The sequence below is a fragment of the Lynx canadensis genome, chromosome C1 (genome assembly GCF_007474595.2).
Source record: "Lynx canadensis isolate LIC74 chromosome C1, mLynCan4.pri.v2, whole genome shotgun sequence".
Classification (NCBI taxonomy): Eukaryota; Metazoa; Chordata; class Mammalia; order Carnivora; family Felidae; genus Lynx; species Lynx canadensis.
In genome coordinates this window covers 163,807,756-163,830,318 of record NC_044310.1, presented here as the reverse complement: position 1 = coordinate 163,830,318, position 22,563 = coordinate 163,807,756, and the positions used below count along the sequence as shown (strand labels likewise).

Below are 22,563 nucleotides of genomic sequence, written 5' to 3'. Positions count from 1 at the left end.
AGGCCCAGAGACTGAACTTGTGGGCAAATTGGGTTTCCGCCTCAGCAGAACATTTCTTTGGAGCCCGATGCTCATTAACGCGTCTCAGCATTCTTGGGGAACTAGGAGCCTGCTCACTCCTTCACAAAAACCTTTTCCAATAAACCCTTTGTCCCCCCTCCCCAAAAGGAATCTCCCCTGGCCTGGTGGAAACAGGCGCTGAACATTATTTTCGGCCTTGGGACCACTTTGCCTGTCCCCTCTAAGTGCCCTCGCCCAAACAATAACCCCTTTTAAAAAACTCCACGGTGGCAATGAGACAGACCTTTTAAACCTTTACGCAGCTGTTCAAATACAACATCATTGTCAGGTTAAAAGCCTGGCGCCTCTAACTGCTCCGGCTGCGGGATGCCGGCTGGCGAAGCCCGGGGTTTAAACATTACCTTTCCGCAGGGGTGGCTGATTTTAAGCTTGAGGATGGGGAGGTGGCGGTGAGAAAAGCAGGAGAAAAAAAAAAATCCAACTTTTCACTCTAGCCTGCTACAGTCCTATTCAAAGCTAACAGCCGCTGACCATCACCCCCAAAATGGTTTTATCACAAGGTGGAGATCATGATCCCGGCCACGGTTAAGCGTGCCCAAGGCTGGACAAAGTGCCCGCTGCACACACTCTCGGCAGGCACCCTGACGCCAGCCTGGCGCTCCAGGACTGTCGTCCCTTTGCATCTCAGCCAGGGGAGCTGCCTGGAACTCGGATGTCCAATTCTCCCTATCCCACTCGTGAGACAAGACTGTTTAATCTAATCGGGAATTTTATGCCCATCAAATGCCCTTTCATAATCTTTATTTATACACGAAGAAAACATTAGGCGAAAACCCAGCAATTCCTTGCGGAGCGGGTAGGTCTAGCGGTGAGCCAAAACAAACAAGATCTGCCTTCCGAATTTGGGGGCCTTTCTGTTTCAACTCTCAGTGGCTTGGGGCTCTAAGTCACCCCCGCACTGGAAGCTTTAAATAGGTCCTCTTCATTCACAGAAAATGTGTATCAGATATAATTTTGAATCTATTACCACAAAATTCTATTTTATTCTTTCTCAAATATCTGCCTTCAGACCAATTCTTTGAGGCCAGAGACTCCAGTGTTTCAGGGCGATTTTATCATAAAAATTGAGCAAAATAGAATACAGGAGGATGATCTGGACCTGGGAGGCTGGAACATCTGGCTAAGACTCTAAGGCTAACTAACATGGGGCAAATGGAATGAAAAGGCAGTGGCTTTCGGGGCCAGCCTGTATTTTGCTTACGAGTATTTAATGTAGGTCCATAGCTGCTGTTTTCGATCATCTTTAGATCAGTTGGAGCAGTTACCATTAATAATAAATCAATATCGCGCTATAAAGGAGATGAATATCCATATTTGTGCGGAGACATCCTTCTCCCTGGCACAGCTCTTCCCAGAGAAAAATTAATAGGGTCGCTTTAGCAAGAAATTAGCATTTGTAATCAAGAAGTGGCTTGCATCTGCGCTCCTCTGTCACCAGGAAGAAGAGCAGTGACCCTGGGCCTGAGTAGACCTGGGGACTCCTAGGTTCACCCTGAATTCGGGCCCTGAGTGGCCTCAGGGCTGTGTCACTCTTTGGGGGCAGAGCGGATGGGGACAAATTTTAAAGGCTTCTTCCCCAGGGAGCCCCTCTGGGTTGCACTGTGCACCTCCCAGGCAACGTGAAAAGCAATCAGGGGGGCAAGTGGGGAGGCTGTGGAAGCCACCACCACCTCAATGAAGAGTGTGTGGAGATTGTGCAAAAAGGCTGGCCGCTGGGGAGCCTCTTTCCGTTACAGACACAAAAGACTCCTACTTGGCTCATTTTCCCTCCACTTCAGGATCTGAGACCTCGGTGACTCAAGATACATGGCCACACTCCACGAGCGCCACCAGCTCTGAACAGTCAGGAGGGGTTGGCTCTGCAGCCCCCCTAAGTCCTGGTCCAATCCTCTGTCCTTTTTCAGGCCCATGTAGGGCGCTGCTGGTAGGAAGGGAACTGCGGACTGCCGAGTACCCGTTGTCTGAGGAAGGCTGCCAGCCAAGGCCAAGAGACCCCCGCCCCCGAAAGGCCACGTGCACCCCCGCTGCTGCTGCCTAAAGAGGAACACAACGACATTTGGGGAGGAGAGTTCTCGCCCCACCTGGACTGAGGCCCAGGTCAGGCTCCGAGAAATGTCGCTTCACGATACCGACCCGCGGTCAGACAGACAGGAGTCAGGGGTGCCCGCGGGGAACACCTATGCCTCTGGCTGATGCCTCACTTGGGGGCTCGTGGCGCCCCAGCCTCCACTGAAGCCGATGCCGGCTCCCAGGGGTGGACCCAGGGCCTTTGGTCTAGGGTCTGGAGAAAGGAGAGAGAGACAGCGGAGCGGAAGAGGCCAGCACTAATTCTGGGGGATGGAGGCGCTTCACAATGAACTTCGGGAAAGAAGGCATAGCCACCTTCCCTTAGAACGGCCCAGGTCCTGCAGCCCTCCCTTCTGGAACCTCCCTTTTGGACAAGGATGGTGACAGAGACCCTTCCCAAAGTCAGGGGCTTTGCAAAAGGGGGATGGGGCACAAGGAGGACACGCAGCAAGAAAACCGCTTCCAAGAGCTGGTGCCAAAATCAAACTCCGTGCTCAAGGCCAGCAGGCAGCTGGGAAGAATGTCCAGGATTCTGTCAAAGGCAAAGCTCGTTTGCTTCAAATGCAACCCCCATTCTCTGCCACCTTGTAGTGTAAATGTTTCCCCGGGATGGTCTGCCGCTACCCGAAGCCACCAAGCCCAGCTTGACCCTGTCGCCCCAACTCATAGTTCTGCCAGAGCCTCCCATCACCGGGCGCCAGGCACGGCTCAACTGGGGGGCACTCCCTTGCCCAGAACGACCCCCTCAGTCCCAACGCGGCTCATGGCTCATTTTCTCTGAGACCACACTCAGCTAAGTTGCCGGCGCCCTCATCTGTCTTAAACAAAAGCCTTTTAATCATCTCAGGCGGTCGGAGAGCGTACCAGGCGGATGCTGTTTTGGGGAGGAGTTGGTCCTACCCTGTATCCTTCTTCATACTCAAACCAACAAGAAAATGGATTTTCTCTAATTTAATTAACTCGCAGTGGCATGGCTTATTTCGAAATGCACATATTTGTCTTCTAAAAAAATCTCTCCTCGACACCACCAGGTTATACTACGGTATTCTTTGCGACAGCCTTATCTTTAGGAAGACAACGATTAGGTGATTGTCTATTTCAGGAATCCGGGTAGCTCCCTTTTCTCTATCTTTATACAACTTCCCACACCTCGTGGCTGCTGAGAACAAACAAACAGCAAACAAATACCTTAGGGGCCGCCGGTTTCTAACGGGCTGAGATTGCCTATTAGAATCCAGTATTGGAAAGATACGGTACCGCGGCCTATTCCGCCAAACGCGGCTTCTGGAACGTGAGCACGCCCCCGTGTGGCTCTCCAAGGCCATGCAAACGGGAAACGGTATCTCTCGGTTGGGCTTACCTAAGAGGGTGGACACACAAGCTTGCTACATTTAGACGCAGTTAAAAAAAAAAAAAAAAGACAGACGGAGAGAGAGAGAAATAAACCAGTTTTAAGATCCTGCAACGATCATACTACTAGGGCACTGACATTTTAACGGACGTCCAGAAATCCACACAAAGGAATCCCCTTCCGAACGAAATTATTCAATTGTAGGCTTTGTTTCTCTTGCAATTTTCACCAAAGGTTGAGGGGGCACTTTAGAAAACAGCACAAATATTTTTAGTTTTGTTCCATAAAGTACAATAATTTATCTGACGGGGCAACAGTTCCCCCCCCCCAAATATAGCGAAGGTGTAAATCTGACTAGAGCTTCCTCTTTCAGACGCCTGCTTTTAAAGTCATGGTTCTTCATTACAGCAAAGGGGACTGCTATCTATGACACCCTCCCCCCCCCAGAAAAAACCCACCTCAGTATATACCAGCTGTATAAAAAGCATGCTGGTAGACATTTTAATCTAACCAGTATTTAAAAAAGAAGTCAATTGCTATCGAATTACACAAATGTTTGAAGGGAAATTAAGGTTATTGATCCTGAAATTAGGAATTTGCTTAGATTTATGGTGAGCCCCTGTTATGATTCTGTGTGGTCATAAATGTATGTGGGGGTCTGGATATGTGTAAGCATGTGTGTGTGTGAGAGTGGGTGGCGGCTGAATATCACAGAAGAACCTTAAGGCGCCTAATTATTCAGAAAGGTTAAAGGTGATGACCTTGACATTTTGGAAGTTCAAAGGCATACACTTATGCACTTATGTTTTTCCTTCCCCCCCCCAAACTTTGGCAATTAAAAAAATTTTGCATTTGGAAATGCATACCTCCTCTGAAGATGGATGGGGTCCTGTACACCTTATGGTTTTGTTTTGTTTTGTTTTTGACTTTGGGCTTAGGAGAGGTTAAGAGTCATAAGATTCACTTTACTTTTTTCAGAGAAAGAGATGCTTTTCTCACTCCTACAGTTTATTGCACATTGCGGAAATCTCTTTTGGGCCCACCAGAAGGTGTATAATATAACCCAATTAAGCTGTTTAGAACTTTGGCTTTTATGGTGTTGTCTAGACAGTTCAAGGTTTTGTAAACAGCCTGGCCTGGCCCTGCAACATAAAGTGCTGTTCAGCCCCCACCACATTCTTTAACTTGAAGCGATAAATGCAGTGAGGAGTGGGTCTGCAGCCTCAGGCCCTATTGCAGGGAGGGGTCTTACCTCCTCTCCTGCAGGCCCGCTGTGACACTAGCAAGGACCCCAAGCCCTCTCCACCATTGGTAACTTCCTTGTGGCAAATTATTTTTTTTTCAATGAAGGTTTCTAATCTTGGTTTCTTTTGAGGGGGACCCTGGCTCCTTGACAGCTTGTTAAGAGTGAATTTGGATTGTCTAACAAGTTTTTTTTTAAATGGTTTTTGCCTTTTCAGAAATTCCAAGTTCACTAAGCTGGGAAATAGGGGGGAGGAGACGTCCTTCCTAGGTCCTGCTCTCCCAGCCTCATTGCCTGGAGGAAGGAGCACCACCATGGCTGGGTCCCACCCTCGATTCAGAAATTCATCTCTAGAGTGAATTTTAAAATGAGTGTAACCTAGAGAAGGTGAGAGAGAGCTACTCTTATTTCAGCAGGATCAAAAAGCATTTCACTTGGATTTTCAGTTGCATATGGGAGAAGGTTCTGGCTACTAAAATACCCTAATCAGACAATAAACTTCTTTAAAGAGGAAAAAATCATATAGTGTGTTGAAGCTGTAACCTCCATTTTACTAGAAACCATTTATTCACACAAAACACAGTGACTTATGCCTTGATACGACAGACCAAAGGTACATTTCCCAGAGTTTAAATAATCTGCATTCACCAAAGGGGAAGGTCGGGTCCCTTAAACTCAGAACAAAAACAAGTGCCTTCCAACCAACCCAGCGGCCTAAACTCTCTACAGATCCCACAGCGTCCCCACGGGGACTCAGAGTGAGGGAGGGAGAACAACAGCACATTGGCGGTAAAATTGTAAAGGGACGTTTGCATTTACCATTTTCCCCTTATTAGGATCCATTCGGCCAAGTCCCCGGCCTCGTCCGCAGGCAGCAGTGGTCGCTGGGAGGTCCCGAGTTGACCGTGGGAAGGAATCGTGGAGTTCCACAGAGAAGAGGCGTCATTAAACCCAAGGACATTGGGCCTGCCGAGGGCAGGTTGCTGGGGAGGAGGGTGGGTGAGTGGGGCTCGGGGAGAGGGGTGCTTCCTGGAGCTCTCAAAATAAGGGGTTTCCAGTGAAATACTGCAGACGGTCTCTGTTCAGTTTCTTTTCTTTCATTCTTCGATTCTGGAACCAGATTTTGACTTGCCGGTCAGTGAGGTTGAGCATCCGAGAGAGTTGGAGTCTTTTCTCTTTGTTTATGTACACGTTAAAGAAAAACTCGCGTTCCAGTTCGCGGATCTGGTACTTGGTGTAGGGACAGCGCTTTTTCCGGGACCGCTGGGGGGCCACTGCAAGGCAAAGAAACCAAGAGGTGAGAGAGACCGCTGACTGCCCACCCCCACCCGCCCTGCGGCCCAGGCCCAAGCGAGGGCCAGGCCTCGGCCCGTTGGGGACGTCCCCTGCCGCAGCTGAAAGACCCTGCTTGCGTCGTGGGGGATGATATATGGGCGGGCACAGGAGAGTGCGGGCGTGGACGTGTGTACACGCCCGGACACACACACACACACACACACACACACACACACACACACACACACTGGCACAGAGGCGGAGAAGCAGAGGGCAAGGCAGGCTCTGAGTTGGAACCCTAAGGGAGAGAAACACGAGCGCGCCGGGGCATCTGCTCCGACTCCAGCCAGCAGCGCGCGTCAGCCAGAGGCTTGGATAAAGTCCAGTTCAAGGATCTCCCCACCCCACCCCCCTTAGAAGCAGGAGGCTCCAGTGTCCACACTCACCAAGTGGCTTGAAATCTCCCCTCCCTCACTCCATGGTCTCTAGCACCACCCCACCCCCCCCAAACTGGGGAAAAGCTCTCTGTAGCGATTAATGTCCCCTCGAAGTCTACCTTAAGCCCACCTAAATTGGTTTCCTATCGTAAACACACTTTACAACGGCCCGGGAAATCTTATAGGATGTATAAACCCCTTCGAACGCTTATAAAGCAGCACATAAAACGGCGCAAGCAGAGGGAGGCCCCCGCCACCCCCCCGCGCCCGCGGCCCCCCGGCCCAGCCGCCCACCCCGCACCGGGTGCCTACCTGTGCCGCCACTCTTTTCAGCCCCCGCCTCCCCCGGGGGCCCCTCGCCGTCGCCGCCGCCTCCTTCTGCCGCCCCCTTGGGCTCCGCGCCGGGGGTCGCCTTGGCGCAGGGACTTCCCCCGCCGCCACCGGCCCCCGTCTTGGGGTCGCCCTTGTCGGCAGCGCCCTCGGGCTGTGGCGGCGCAGGAGGCGGAGGGGGCTGCGGCCCGGCGAACGGGGGCCCAGGAGCAGCCTCGTAGAACTGGTCGAAACCCTGCGGCAGGATGCCGTTGCGGCCCACAGCGCTGTAGAAGTTGGAGGCGGCGCCCGCGGGGCCGTGTGGCGGCCCGGGCGCGGCGCACACTGGCTCGGGCGCCTTGAAGAGCACGTCCGGCCGGCGGCCCGCGGGAGGGAGCAGCTCGCGCTGCATGGCCGCCTCCTCAGCCGCCGCCGCCGCCGCCGCCGCCGCCGCGGCTGCCGCGTAGTAGGGAGCGTAGCCCCCGGCGCCGCCGCTGCCGCCCCCGCCGGGGCCGCCCCCGCCGCCGCCGCCCCCCGCGCCGCCGCCGCCGCCGCCGCCGCGGTACGGCCACTTGGCGCGCTCCAGGCCGTAGTCGCGGAAGGCCACTTCGCGCACGGGCTGGACGTGCGGCGCCAGGTTGGAAGAGTAGGGGAAAGTCATCTGGCAGGACGACGGTTGCGATAGGAAAGACGGCTTGCTGGCGAAGTCCGACGGGGCCACATAGTAGGCGCAGCCCGGCAGGTACATGCTGGCTGCGCTCGGGCCGCACTCATCAAAGTCGTTCATGGCTCCGCGGCGTGCGCGCCGGCGAGCCCCGGGCCGCTCCCCGCGCCGCCAACCTGAGCCATCGATTGCACAAGAGGCTTGGGCCAGGATCAACTAAGCAAAAATCCCCACCGGGCGCTGACGTGCAATTCATCTTGATTGATTCTGGTGGTAATTATGTCACGTGACGCCATGGAGAGAAATGTCCTTATATCTATATCAGCTCTCGCCAACACGCCCCGGGACGGCTCCTGGCGCCGAGACACGCGCGCGCTGGGGGCGGATCGGTCTTCCTCTCCAGCCGGCACTCTCCGGGCGCCCCCTGACCAGGCTGCGCCGCAGGCCGGTCACCTGTGCGCCGCCGGCGGCTGCCACTGCTGGGTGCATCTGCCACCGCCCGGCTGGGCCGCCCGCCCGCGCCCGCCCGCCCGCGCCGCTTTAAGTACGCGGACCGAAGCCGGCGGGGAGGAGGAGGGAGGGGGAGGAAGGGGGAGGAAGGGGGAAGGGAAAGAAGCGGAGAGCGGAGGGGGGAGCCCCAGCCCAGGGCACAGGGGACTAGGTGTGAGGTTGTGAGGTTCCCACCCCCCACACCTCTTCCTGCAGCCGCTCCCTCCCCCGCGACGCCGCCACCCTCTGCAGCTTGCCCGCCAGGAGCTTGTTGCTTCTTGCTCAAGGGGCGTAATTGCGCCACTCTCGGGGCGCGAGGAGCCCTGATTTACATATTTCTCAGCCCTGCGCGTTTATCGCGGAATAACTTGGCTCTCTCCATTCCTGACCCCGGGAACGCGAGTGCCAGCCTCAGAAAAAAACCCACGCCAAAACCCTACCAGGAGCTCACCCAGGCCAGGGCCTCGGTGCCCACTCGGATCTTTCGCCCTCTCTCCTCCTCTCTGTGTTCCTGTCTCTCTTTCTCCTTCCTTCGTCTCCCTTCAGTTTTCTCACATCTCTCTCTCCTGTCTTCTCTTCTCCCACTCCCTTTTCTTGTTTCCTCTTGCTTCCTTGGGGTGTCTGGCTGGCTCAGTCAGCAGAACATCTGACTCTCGATCCTCTTGCCTTCTTCCTTCCTCTTACTTTCCTCGTTTCCTTTCCTTTCTCTGTCCCCTGATCCTCTCTCTTCCTTGGCCCTAGCTGTGTGTCACCACCTCTGTGCTCTCCCTGTCGCCTCTCTGCCTTTTCTCTCCCAATGCTAACGCAAGGAGGAAGTTCAGCCAGCGGAGACGCCCCATGCCCCTCTAGAAGGTGGGGGGTCTGGTGAACAAAAGGATCTGGAGTCCTACTCTAAAGGTGCCTGGCCTCCCACTCCCTACCAACCGGAGACAAACCACTGGCGCCTCCACCCTCCTCACCCTCTCTGCTTTTTGACCTGGACTGGGACCAGCCCGCCTCACATCCAGCCCCTTCTTTGCTTCGGAGCCCCTCCAAGGCCTACGCGTCTACGCCGCCGAGTCTCCCCCAGGCTCCTGCGGTGCCCTGGGGCCGGCATGATCACTGAGGGGCTCCTCCAGGTGGTCCGGTGGCTCTGGGAGGGGGGAGTGCTCTCAGCAGCTCTTTCCTCCTTGCTTGAGCCTCCCTGTACCACTTGACCCCCAGGGCCCCCCATCCATTTGCCCCAAGGCCTCACTTTCCTCCGCTGCCGCTGTGTCCCTCTTTCCTAGCCCGTGGGGCCGGGCGAGGCCTGGACTCCGGCCTCTGGGAGAGCCAGCGCTCTCCAAAGGAAAGAATCAGTCTCTCAGAAAGAAGCTCCCCAAACCCAAATCCCAGAACCGAGGGCAAGAAGTTGCCCCTGCACCCAAGATTCCTCTGCCCAGGCAATCCCAGAACTGGGTTCTGGGCCTCAACCCTACGCTCAGGGCGGGCGACGCAGGCTGAGAAGCTGGTTCCCTCCCTGGCCCCGGCTGCCGCAGTGCCCGTGTGGTGAGCTCTGCCCACCATGCCGACAGACAGAGAAAAGGCGGGTGATCGGAGCTCATATCTATTTTCTGGCCGTTGTCCCCCCCTCTTCCTCTTTCTCCTCCCTCCTTTTCTCCCTCCCACTCTTCTTCCTCCGCCCCCCCTCCCACCTCTGCTTTCCTCCGAACGCTGCGCAAACAGGTCGGTGGCGACTGGAGGGCAAGGAGGCTCCCCCAGCCCCCCAAACTACCCATCGTTTTGTGCACCTTCCTCCCAGCTGGCACCCTCGCCCAGATTCCCGCTCGCCCCTTTCTCCTCAGTCCAGACCGCCAGCACACTTATCTGCCTCCTATCTCCATCCCCCGCCCAAGCCTCTCCCTTTCGGGCTCGTTCGTGGTCGACGCCCCTGGATCTCTCTCCTAAAATGGCTCCCCGGACACTGCACACTGGCCCTGCGGCCGCTCAGGACCCAGGGCAGCGGCTGCACCCCCCCCCCCACCCCCGCAGCCGAGTCTTTATGGGTCTGGGAGTGCGGAAAATTCTCGCACCTTCTCTTCGTACGGGGTGGGGCGCAGGCAGCCTGCTGCCCCCAAAGCGGAGCCTGCTGACCGCCGAAGAGGGAAATGGGGAGGACGGAACCATTCAAGTTCAACGACATGGCGATGGCGGCTCCGGCTGGAGCCGCGCTTTGGCGGGGGAGGGTGCGCCATCTGCAGCGGCGCGCGGGTGCACAGGGGAAGGGGCAGCGGACCCCTCTCTGCGCGTTAGCGCGGACCCCCGCCCCCACACCCAACCTTGGGCTTTCATTTTCCGCCCGGCCCGCTACGGCCTTTTGCCCTAGCTCCCTCCTCGATCCTCACCCCAAAACCTAAGGAAAACCGCAGCCTCCCGACCCGCGCGTCCCGCGAGAACCTACCATGAAGACTCCGGCGTTGTGGCCTTGTCCTTGCCTGCACGGCCCCACTCGAAGCACAGAGAGCGCATCCGACCCTCCCGGCACATCCAGCTGCTCCGCGAGTGGTAGCTTTCCGCGCAGCGCCCAGACGCGATGCGGTAATTTTGAGCCACCCAAGATAAGACACTAACTTGACCTTAACTTTGTCAGGGCGCCCCTGGTATCTGGAGAACGTGAACAGACACTGTCTGGCAGCCCTCGTAAAAGCTGACTGGGGAAGGGATTCTGAGTCATTTCATTTATTGCCACTACAGTTCTGCAAGAAAGCTTTTCCTCCCTGCCAAACTTTAATTATTTATGCTCTTTTAGGAAACGAAAGAAGAGGAGAAACGCGGGGGGAAAACACCCAGAGCCAGTCCCTTCCCAGCAGAACCTTTGGAATGGACTCCCTAAGTCAAATGACCGGAGAACAAAAATGTGGGGAGATCACCTTTGTCCAAGGACGATCGGACAGGCGCTGTGCCCCCCCCCCCGACGAAGGGGGGGTGGTGGTGAATGCAGCTGGGAGAGGCGGGGTGAAGAGGCACCCTCCCCCCCACCCCCGCAGACATGAATATTTACAACGGTTCTGAATTTCTCCTCCACCCGCCGGCCTCCCGGAAGCCTCCCCAGCCCGCCTCCCTCGGGAAGAGCCCCCAGGCCTTAAGAGTCCCCCGGTCGGCCCTCTGAGCTCGCAGCCGATTGAATGCCAGACGAAGCCATTTTTTCTCGTTTAAAACCCTTTTTCTTGATCAAGAGGCCTGCCTGGACTGCCGCATTTCGGAGGACGCATTTGTCTTTGTGCGAGGGAATGTTGAGCACTCAGATTTCAGCATCATTTCTCTCGGCGTTTGTTTCTTACGAATTTCGTCGTGGTTCCAAATCCCTGATAGGACTTCGGCTAGGAAAGGAGAGAGGACACCACTGCCTTTGTATTTGTGCGGGTCAGTAAAAGGGATAGATTTGAAAAAACACTGCTGAAGCCCCAACCAACAGTCAAGATTTTACACTTAGAATCCTTTCGATCTCTTTGGGGAGTGGTCTCCATGAATTTCTCCTCCCACCCCACATCCCAGGCTAAAGAGAAAGAACATGGTGATTTAATGGTATACATGGGAAAGAAACTGTCTCTCTGTGTTACTGTAGGGTCTGCATCTAAGTCTGATTTCCTAGTCTTTTACCCAGCTTTCCGGACCTGAGGTCTGAGAGGTCTGAGTGTGGCCTCCGCCTTTGTTCCCTTGTTCTGGGAGAGAGATCCGGCTCCGGGTACCACCACTTCCCTGAGCCCCATCAGGTGGGAAAACATTTCTAAAGACAGGGCCTCAGGAGCCTCTGGCTTCCTACCCACCCCCCGCCCCCCCCCACCATTGTGTTTTTCTTAAAGGAGCTACTTTAAAAATATTTTTAACATACACATCAAACTGGCTTCAGGAAAGGGGAGTTGGAACCCATGAACACTTGGTCTTAGAGATTTAGTGGTTCTTGCTAATTCTTCCACTTGCTAAAGCTAACAGTTCTCTGGTTTCCATCTCAGAGCTAGCTGGGAGTTGGGGTCTGCAAGAGGATGGCAGCTTTCCCAGCCTCAGCTGGAGGCTCCTAAGGCGTATAAGGGTGCCGAGGCCACATTTCCCAAGGGACCATGCTGGGCTCCAGGCAAAGGTGCCAGCATGGAGAATTTCCACAGGGCATAGCCTGTTTGAAAGAAGCCTGACCAAAAACATGGCAAGGAGATCTTTTGTATTGAGATCTGAGGAACCTCCTATTTTGGCAAGCACCCCCTCCCCATAACAGCAAGCTTCAAAATTGAGGAATTTAGGCAACATACAGAAGCCCTGGTGTGCAACAAGCTGAGAGTTCCCTTAAGGTTGGAGACGAGCTCAAGTCTGCCTACAGTCCCCTTTCCTCCCACTTGGATGTTTCATACACATTTTATTCATGGGCTTTTATGCACCATTTTCTGACCGACTTGGAAGCCATTTTCTCATTTAATGAACAGTCAACACCCACAGTGAAACCACAACCAGAAAAGAAAAACGAATTTGGTGGCCTAAAATCATTAGGAGGGAATCTGAATTGTTTAGAAAAATTGACATCAGTCCCTTGACAACTTGGCTGGGACTTGGATATTTATTTCCATTCAAAACATTTCTATGTATCTGATATGTACAAGCTATTGTGGGTTTTTTTTTTGACAAAATCAAAACAACATAAAACATGCACAACAACTATTAGATAGCAGAGAAAATGCAATTAGTCAAAACATCAACTGAGGTCAGTTGGGCTGAGGCTTGGGGCTATGTGGGGTGCCCACTCCCCATCTAGGGCCTAGTCCCCCACTAAAAACAAGTCATCGGACTTTGGGAAGGAATCAACTCTTTGGCTGTCATACATCTCAGTTGAAGTTGGGGGGCGCTACTTCTCAGAAGGAGAGGGAAAAGAGGTAGGGGATGGTAGAAGGAGCTGGAGGGGGGTGCTCGGTTTCAGTGAGGTTAAGACAGGACACCCCAGCACATGCAAAACACCTCTACCTGGCATTCAGGAACCCTAGCTGCAACAAAGCAAGCCCAGCAGGGCCCAGGGCCTTACAGGCTCCATGGAGGCAGGCCAGGCATGGGCTCAGGAAGGGCATAGCGCTGAGGCACAGAAAGGCCCCCAGTGGGGTTGTCTGGTGGTGATGAGGGTGAGAGAGAGGAACTTCTCTCTACTTGGTCTAGAGCAGTGACCAGGGGCTGAGGATTTGAAGGGCCTCCTCCTTCACCCCCTGACTACTGGAGGGCCTCTCACCTCTGCCTAATTATCCTAATTCAAGAAAGACATGTCCGCACCCTTACCCACCTCGACAGGACAGCCATATTTACAGTTGGAATGTAGGACAACCTTATCCTTGCTCACTCCCTTCTCCTCCCCCTGGATGTTTTCCCCACCTCTTAGTGCACTCCAGCCTCAAAGCAGACTAGCAGCTGTCCTCACCAGAGCTCAGTCCAGTTACAGAGTGCAGGGCTCTAGCCTAGGCGTGTATGAGGAGATAGGAGACGTAGGGGAGTTTTACCAGTACAGTCTAGAGATTTCAGTTTGTGGTGGAGCCTCAGCCTCCCTGCTTGAATCCATGGGAAGGAAGTATCCACCCCATTCTGCCCAGCTGGAAGGGTCAGCCCAGCCCAAACTCCGAGGTGTCCATGAGTTTGTCCAGCCACCCCAGCCTTCTTCCCCTTGCCTTTCCTCTCCAAGTCTGAAGGTCTAGGGTAGCTTTTGTCCTCCGCAAGCAGCCAGGGCAGACAGGAGAGGGGCGGCACCCTTTCCTCACTCCAGAGCCACGATTCTGGCTTTGCCACAAGCGGCTTTGGTGGCAAAGAGAATTGGGCCCGCAGCCCTTTCTACTCCTTCCCGGAGGCCTTCCTAAATTCAATTCCACTCTGCGCTCTAGTGAGGTGCCTGCTAAATTCAAAAAGAACTGGGGAGGAGAGGAAAGGGAGTCTAGGTGGAAGCAGAATTCCAAGTACAAGGGTGCTAGAGTGAGCCCCCGTGTAAATGCCCCGGACAAGAGCTAGGACAGGTGACCCCAGGCCCCCACTTGGGAAGCCTCAAGGCCAAGGTTGTGCTGCAACTTCTGCAGGCCCCTCCCAGAGATCGGAAAGCGTGGAGGCCCAACTGGCCAGGGCTCCTGGGCTGTAGACTTAGTGGGAGGGTACTTGGGACCAGCGGAGAAGGAGCGGAAGGAAAAGCCCCTAGTCCCAGTTCTTCCTCCACGCCAGGCCTCGGCTTAAAAGGGCAGGCCTGGCCAGCCTAGGCCACGCGGGGGGCTAGTATAGCGCCAGCGCCTGCTCGCGCAGGACCACGCGCTTCTTTTTCATACGCCGGTTCTGGAACCAGATTTTGACCTGCTGGTCGCTGAGGTTCAGCCTGTTGGACAATTCCTTGCGCTTCTGGCGGTTGATGAATTCGTTGAGGAGGAATTCGTTCTCCAGCTCCGCAATCTGCTGCTTGGTGTAGGGTTTCCGCTTCTTGCGGGTCCTCCCTGGGGCCGCCCCCCACGGCAGGCCTGCAACACAGCCCCAACCCAAGTCAGCCCTGCCGGCTGCTCCCAGTTGTCTGCCCGCCCCCAGCGGCTCCCTCCCTCTGCACACTCTCCCCTGCACCCCACCTCCCAGCCCAGCCCAGACTGGCCCAGGGAGCATGGCCACCGTTTACCGTCGGGCAGCGAAGGTCGCAGGCAAGAGGCGACGCCCGCCGCCTGCACTGTCATGTTCAAGTTGAGCGGGCCCTTGGTGTCGTCCTTGAAGCCGGCAGCGCAGGGGGTCCCCTCGAGCAGGGCTGCAGAGCCCGCTGCCGCACGGCCCACACCCGCGTAGTCGTACTTGGCCGCTTTGAGAGCAGCGGCCGCGGGGGCCAGGCTAGAGTCGGGGACGAAGGGCGGCCGCACACGGCCACGGTCCTCCGGCCCAGCGGCCACATCGGGCGCATAAAACTTGGCCTGCTCTTCGGGTCCATCCTTGGCGCCCAGGGGCTGTAGACCAAGCGGCCCGGAACCGGCCAGGTAGGGCTGCGAGAAGCTGCCGAAAGCGGTGGCACCGGCAGGCTGCGCTGGGGCGCAGGACGCGGGTGTGGTGGCCCAGGGCAGCGCCCCTCGCGGGTATGAGATGGGGGGGAGCGCGGCCAACTGGCCGCCATTCGGCCGCAGGTTGGAGAAGTAGAAGGAGTCAGGCGACTGCAGATTCAGAAGCGAGCCCACATAGCCCGCTCTGTAGAGACTGCGCTCACACATCTCCAACAAAGGGCTTCGGCTGTGCTCGCAGCAGTATTTAGTTACAACCGGGAATAAGAGGACAGGCTCAGACGATTGGACGAAACTTTGCCTGCAGGTTCTTCAAAGCCGGTCATTTCAGCACCGCCTACATCCCCCGACCCGTTTTCCCCCCCTTCAGGGTATTATGATAACTCCCGCAATATTCGATGGAGAAGGAGGAGGCTGCCAGGCAGAAGAACGTGGAACGAAGGTGAAACCACTGTGAGTTTCCGGGCTCAGCTTCAGGAGCGGGGGACATTGGGTGCCTTTGCCCCAATGTCCCTTGGGATCCTTCTTGGTCTTGATTGGCTTTGCACTCCCCCTTCCCACTGGCTACCTAGACCAGGCTTGCTTCCACGAGCTTTAAGTTGCAGCCAAGGCCTTTTCTAGCGCTGTGCACCTCTGGCTAGGCTTGTCTAGAGAGTCCACTGTCTGGTGGGGCCACCAGCTCTGTCCCTAGGCCTGAGCTATGCTACTCCTAGGCCGATTTCTTCCTGCCCCTGTCCCTCTGGAGAGGATTCTGCACTGGTCATGTTGCATCGAGGACCCACACACGGCCTCAACCCGGCATGCTCCAAAGGTTTGCTGATGGAGGAGAAATGCATCACAAACTCTGCCCAAGTTTGGTGCCCAGGAAGGTGGTTTCAAACCAATTCTGGTGTGCTTCTCTATGGCCAAGTCCTCTGCTCCCAGGAAATTTGCGGCCATCCCGGTCCGTGGAGAATGCTGGCCCAGGAAGGGGCAGCTGCGTTGGCCAATCGTGGCCAAAGGCTACATTCCTTTTATTGCCAGGAGTCACCTTGGCGACTACGTCCTGCCAACCAGAACTCCAAGCTGTTCATCTCCTCTGCAGCGGGCAGAGCAGAACGAGCTCCCCGGACTTGGTGTGGAAGGACAGAAGAGCCAGAGTCACTCGGCGGGGAACAGCACGGCTCGCCCAGGCAGCAGGCTAGCGGCGTTGCTCCGCTCAGCGCCTCCAAGGCCGCTGGCGGGTTCGGGGTTCTGGAGAACAGGGGCCTGAGCAGGAGGGGCGGCGCTCCCTCGTCGGGGGCAATGCGGCAGCCCCCTCCGCAGGCCCTCCGGTTTAGCTTGGCCAGAGGGCTATGGGTCCTCCTCCCCTGCCTCGGTCCCAAGAAACCTAGCGGCCGCGTGACTGGCGGCCACCCCAACCTGCAGCCCTCCTCGTGGTCCCCGAGCCAAGCTGGAATTGGTTAGACCGCCAGCTCCGGCACGGAGACCACACAGGCGCCGCCGGAGGGCAAGGCTGACCACCGCGCTGCGACTTTATTGTGAGTTATGGCGACCAATTGGGCGGTTCTGGGGAACGCAGTCGGTCTCTTCCTCCCGCTCTAGGGCGGGGGTATGGGGTCAGGATGGGGATGTCCGAGACTCCTCAGGGTTCTGTCAGAGTTTCCTTACCAGCTCAGACACAGAGGGAAAAAAACTCCACTCCCCGTCCTTGGGGGTGGGGGCGTGGGGAGGTGTAGCCATAAGCTGCAACCTCAGTTCTTAGGGGCTTAAGGGATCCAGGCTCTCGTTTTGGGAAACTCTCCCTGTTTTCCAGGAGCTACAGACTCCCCAGGCCCAAAAGCTCCAGCTCCAGGGATCCCTGGAGTCTCATCTCCTCCCGTCTCAGCATGCAGCGATGCTCCGGTATTTCCAAGTCCAAGGGTGTCTTCTCCGGACCCTTAGGCAGCCGCACAGCAGCGGTTTACTCCTGGGGACTAAAGACATAAAGGCACTAAGTGAGCAATGAAAGACTAGAACAATTAGATTCCCTCCGTTTCTCTTTGGCTCAGAATGGTGTCCATCTGCCCCACCTTATCTCCTGGGTTTGTAATTTCCGAGGTCCAGCAGGCAAAGTTGTACGCTGGGAGCTAAGAGCTTGGAGCTGAGGACTGCCGGCGGGGCGGGGCGGGGGCGGGGGCGGGGTGGGGGTGTTGGTGGGAAGGGCAGGAGGCTTGGCTGGTGAGCTGGAGAATGGGAGAGGATTTGGCCGCGGAGCTAAACCGCGAGTTCTGCCAATGCCGCCGACCGCCCAGGAGATGGCGAGCGAGCTCCACGCCTGGCGAGGCGCCGCCGCACGGTCAAGATCAACAGTGAAGGGCGGCACAGCCGGCCTGGGGTCGCTAGCCCGTGCGGTCACGGCCCGCTGCCAGGCTCCGCCAAGCGTCTCGGAAAGCCGGAGATCGTGGCAGCAAGGCTGGCGGGGACAGCGGAGTCAGAGGCACCCGGCAGGCTGCCAGACACGGGGAAGTGTCGCGGCCGCCCCTTTGTCTGGCGGTGCGTCCCGGCTGCAAACGCCTCCTTCGCCTCCTGGATCACGCGTAGACGCGCGGGCCTGGAGTCTCCACCAGCGGCACTCCAAACCTGCTAGGTTTCAGACGCGTCCTCCCTGCGGCCTCTCGGTCTCCGCCCGAAGAAAGGCCTCTCTCCCAAGCTCCCTTCGCCTTTGCTCCCTGTGGGCCTCCCTACCAGCGCTCCGGCCACCTACCGGCTCCTCTCCTCCCTCCTCAATTCGGAATATAAAAGGAATGCATATAAATAGCAACGTCTTCATCTGTTATTGATTTAGCCATCAATTCAAATTCCACCGGAGAGCATTTGAGCAGTTTTAATCTTCAGCAAACCTCCCCATTTCTCCTAGGCAGAGTAAACTGACCAGCAAACTACGGATGAAAGGAAAACCTCCAGGCAATCCCCGCATCCGACAGGAAACCTCAGAAATGGACCTGGGAAATGGAGTGCGGCCCTGGAGTCTGGAATTTACCAAAAAGGAGGGAAAACGACGTTGGAAAAGAAGGGAAAACAGGCCTGCTTCAGATGAAAGCACATCTTGCGAGGAAAGCAACATGCTAATTAGAAACTCTTCCTTAAAGTGGAAGGTCGGGGTAGTTATGTCCAGGGTTAGTTCTGTTCAGGGTTACTTCTCCAGAATTTGAGTCGTAGTCCGTTCTCTCTCTGTTTGCCTCTGTCTCCCTCTGTGTCTCTCTATCTCTGCCAGTTAAAACGAAGTTGGCCGCCCATAGCCAACCATCGATGCAAGATATGAAAGAAATCAAGCCGGGCCAGAGAAAACGAAAGTAGCTCCGGACCTTGGGTCTCTGCGTTTTCTCTAGCGGATCCATAAGGGAGCCCTCCCGCCATAAGAGTTTACATATTGTGTGAGGTTTTAAACATGCGTATTTAACCAACATACCAAAAAGTTAGCAACCACTAAACTGATTGTGCCTAGGCGCTAACAACACGAGGCACCCAGCTCCTCAGCGGCCATTTCCCTGAGTGGCAAAAAGGCCTCAAAAAAGCAAGTTCATTGGGCCTAAAAATTGCGTCTAGAGGTTTAGGGCGTATAATTATGGTTTTCAGTCCTCAAACGCTGTTTGGAGGCTGCTCGGAAAGGGCGATAAGGGATCAGCCTGAAATGTTTCTTTTTCAATTGCCAAATATGGATGTGTCTAATTTCAGGATCTTCCAAGAGTAGATATTTATAACAGCCTTTCTAGGAAGAACACCTTCAAGTGAGCACAATTTCCTACACCCAGACACAAACATACATACTGATTAAAAAAATAAAACTATTTGAATAAAGTGATAATATTGAAAGAGAAGTAAAATTTTATTGGAGATGTTTTTTTTTTTGGTCCGGTAAAAAATACCATTTCAGACACCGCAAATTATATTCTCATTTAAAGACATCACTACTTATGTTAAAGCCACAGGGAAAAGGGTGGAGAGGGGTGGCGGAAATGGAGTGGAGTTTCAGAGAGTAGAACTGGTATTGAGTTTCCTTCATCTATAGCGAACATCATAATATTGAGGACAACAAGATTTTATAATAAATAAGAACACAAGAGGTAACACAAGCTTGGAAAAAGAAAATATATAAAAGACGAAGAAACAAGAGAGTTCTGTTTATTTGCATCTCCCTAGGAATAAAAAAAAATCATTTTTAAATGCCTGAAGCACTGCACACATATCCCAGCTCACAGACATTTCATCTACAAAAATATCTCTTGGTTGTATAAATATGCAGCACTTTAAAAAGTAGTTACTTATCATCACATCATTTTTTTTCCACCTTGAACTTTAGAGCTCCACATTTTCATATTTGTTAGATGTTTTAAAATTCCAAGAGGGGCTCAATACATTTGTTCAGACAGTCAAGTTCTTCATTGGGTTCTGGACAAAAGTTCCCACCCTTGGCCACATTGATTCATTCTCTTTCAGGGGACTGAGGAGATCACTTCAGTTCTAGTCCCACAGACCCAGGGTCAAGGAGAAGGTGTGCATTTATACCATCCATGGATTACTCTCACATTTGCAGCCATTTAAATATCTGCATTCAGAGCTGGGGAAATGAAGGCATCCGTGAGGACAAATTATTTTCAAATTAAAGATTATAAAAGCACAAATCGACGACATATACTAAACACATAGAAGTACAACAGCAAATGAAAGATCCGAAGTAGGGAAGATTGTCTTCATTTCAATATCGATACAAACCCTATTTAATAAGGTAGCTGCTTTTAAAGCCATCAGAGTACCTCCAGCCGCCTGTTTTTAGACTTTCCCAGTGACCTTAGAGCGCTGCCTGCCCAGAGCTGTTTCCACTTGCCTCAGGGTGACTGCTGAGAGCTAATGATTAAATTGCCCAATCACAGGATATGAATGACTGCAAATCGTTCTGCCCTAATAGATTATGAAGATAATCAGTGCTGGAAACAGGCATTTGAAGTAATTTAAGAGAATAAAACCCTAAAATCATAATGGCACTTCTGAAATTCTTTGGGGGGGGTATTATTCAAAAGTACTTCAAGTCCTTTATACTGGCCTGGAGGGAGAAACAGAACATTAAAAACATCATAAAAAATAAACCTAGACAAGAACAAAATCAATAATAAGCAAGTAAGAAACAGAACTACAAAGTCAGGTTGGGGTAGCAAAAGGTTTTAGAGCCTGATAGAGGAAGAGAGAAAAACAATTCACAAAATTTGCCATGATTGGCAGGGAGGTGGGAGGAATTAAATACATATTCAAGTCTTTCCGAAGGTCTTTTGGAGACAACTGAAAGCATTTAAATTCTCTTTGACCAATCTGGTCCACATCAGGAGACAGTGTCTTTGAGCTTGGAGACGATTTTCTTGTCTTTCACTCTTCGGTTCTGAAACCAAATGGTCACTTGTCTCTCGGATAGGTTCGTGGCGGCTGAGATCCGCCGCCGCTTGTCCTTGTTAATGAACTTGTTAATGGCATACTCGTTCTCCAGTTCTTTGAGCTGCAGTTTGGTGTAGGGCACCCTCTTCTTCCTCCCCCGACGGTAGACACACATGTCTGGCTGATTTAGAGCCACATCCCCTGGTATTTAAAAAAAAAAAAAAAAAAGCACGAAAAAAATTAGACCAGGGTTTCTGGGGGCACCACTGGGGACTGTGTGTGTACATTCGGAAGGGGTATGGAGAATAAAGAAAACCAGGCTGTTTGCATTTTATTATTGTTTACACAGACATATTATTTACACATTATTAAAGAAAGATTATTTACACTTCAAAGTGAAGGCCATTTGATGCTGATGGATCATCATGGTTTCTCAAACCAGCATCTTAACAAGCCTTCAATTTTATGGCATGGTTATTGTGGACAGTTACAAGGACAGTTTCTGCAAATGCCTGTGGCATACATACAAACAGTCTTTTAAAAATCCAGTTTGTTGTTGTTGTTGTTCAAGCTTTGATTTCTTGTGTTCCTGTGTTTGGAGGTTGTGAGCTCTTAGAAGCTTAGTGGTCACCCTGGGGCAGACCTGTGCTTCAAAAGTGGGGCCCAACACTGACACTTCTTTGGGGAGGAGGGGCCAAGGCCTGGGCAAAGGGCACGCAAAGACCTTCAACTGTGGGAGAAAAACAGGCTTGTACCCGCACGCAGAAGAAAAGGGTTGTGAGAAAGACAGTTGAAATCAAAGGAGAAATGTACAGATTTCAGGCAAACTGGACGAACTGTTCCATAGGTTAACCCTGGCCGGCCAGGAGGACTAGCGCAGCTCCCAAGTAGGGGCATACACCACTAGCGCTTTCTTTTCGTTCTCGCGCTCTCTCTCTCCCTCTTCCCTCCCCTCCCTCCCTCCCTCCCTCCCGGCCACCCCTTTCCCCCGTCGCCCCTACCTGGAAAGGAGGATTTCCAAAAATGGGAGCCCTGTGTCTGGTCCTTGGCACAGTACACCTGGCTGTTCCACCCGTTGGCCAGCGTCCAGGACTGGTAGCCCTCCATGGAGATGTACGCCTCGTGCCGAGGCTCCCCGGAACCGAAGGTGGACACCATGTCGATGTAGCCAGGCACGTGCTGGTAGGGACTCGTGTAGCCCTGGTAGAAGGACACCTCCTTGGCTCTTGCGGGCACCTCGTTGGCCGGTACGCTGCTGCTTGCCAGGCCCGACACGTCCATGTACTTCTCCACCGGGAAGCCTCCCAGCGAGGCGTGCGGCGACGACTTGAGAGCGTTTTGCTGTAAGCCCACGCCGTGCGACATGCGGCAACTGTAGTAGCCGTTGCCGAAGTGGTAGCCGTAGCCCAGAGCTGGGGCGCCCGGAGGCGCTGCAGCGGCCGCGCCGGGCGCGGGACACTCTTTGGCGGAGGGAGCCTCTGGACGCGCTGCGACCACAGCCGAAGATGACGACGACGAGGCGGAGCCCGCACGCTCCGAGGTCCCCGGGTATGCGAAGCCCGAGGCCGCCGCCGCCGCCGCCGCCGCCGCCGCCGCTGCCGCCGCCGCACGCCCGGAGTGTGTCCCGGCGAACACTGGCGCCGAGAGGAAGCCGCGACACTGGCCGGGGGCCGCCGCCACGGAGGAGGAGGAGGAGGAGGCTGGGGCCGCCCCGGCGGCCCCGCCGTCCGCCCGCAGCCCGTCCATGTCCCAGCTCCCGGCGCGGCTCATGGCCCGGCCCGGCCCGGCCCTGGCCCCGGCCCCGGCCCCGCGCAGGACACCATGGCGCGGCGCGCTTCCTCCCCTTTCTCTCTCGTTCTCTGGCTCCCGCCCTCTTCCTCTCGCCCTCTCTCCCTCTGCGAGCCTCCCGCCTCCCGCCCGCCCGCCCTCCAACAGGTTAGCTCATCGCGGGACGTTTATAAAAACGAAGTTCAGGTTGGGAGGGGGCCTGGGCCGGTCGGGGGGCCTCCTCCCTCCCCGAGGGCTCCCGCTCGGGGCCGCGCCATTGGCTGCGCGGGGCCACGTGGGGGTGGGGGCGCGGGAGAGTCTGGCTCCGGGCCCGCGCCCCGCAGGACCCACCCACCCCGGCCCCTACCCCTTCCCAGCCCCTAGCGCAGCCCACCGCCCCTTCCCGCCCTCCTCTGGACCCTGGCGTTTGCGCCGAAGCCAGCCCCCACGAGCTGATTGCGCGACCGCCCATCCTAGGCCCTGTCTGCGACTGAGAAGGGCGCCGA

The 22,563-nt window shown here is 54.9% G+C and overlaps 3 protein-coding genes across 4 annotated transcripts; all 3 read right to left on the bottom strand.

The window, feature by feature from the left end:
* Positions 1–5,286: 5,286 nt before the first annotated feature.
* HOXD11 (homeobox D11) lies at positions 5,287–10,425 on the bottom strand. 2 transcript variants are annotated; one of them, XM_030327716.1, is made up of 2 exons: positions 6,767–7,550; positions 5,287–6,016 (listed from the first exon to the last, which is right to left on the bottom strand). In XM_030327716.1, the coding sequence occupies exons 1-2, from the start codon at positions 7,548–7,550 to the stop codon at positions 5,781–5,783; spliced, it is 1,020 nt and encodes a 339-aa protein (XP_030183576.1). In that variant the 3' UTR covers positions 5,287–5,780. The 2 variants fall into 2 exon arrangements, 1 of the variants encoding a protein (XP_030183576.1); XR_004343934.1 differs by lacking the exon at positions 6,767–7,550 and adding an exon at positions 10,336–10,425 and having other exon boundaries at positions 5,960–6,016.
* Positions 10,426–14,153: 3,728 nt separating this feature from the next.
* On the bottom strand, positions 14,154–15,115 carry HOXD12 (homeobox D12). The gene is made up of 2 exons (XM_030328333.1): positions 14,542–15,115; positions 14,154–14,392 (listed from the first exon to the last, which is right to left on the bottom strand). Exons 1-2 carry the CDS (start codon positions 15,113–15,115, stop codon positions 14,154–14,156), a joined length of 813 nt encoding a protein of 270 aa, XP_030184193.1.
* A 5,125-nt stretch (positions 15,116–20,240) lies between these two features.
* On the bottom strand, positions 20,241–22,060 carry HOXD13 (homeobox D13). The gene is made up of 2 exons (XM_030327913.1): positions 21,292–22,060; positions 20,241–20,491 (listed from the first exon to the last, which is right to left on the bottom strand). The coding sequence occupies exons 1-2, from the start codon at positions 22,058–22,060 to the stop codon at positions 20,241–20,243; spliced, it is 1,020 nt and encodes a 339-aa protein (XP_030183773.1).
* Positions 22,061–22,563: the final 503 nt, after the last annotated feature.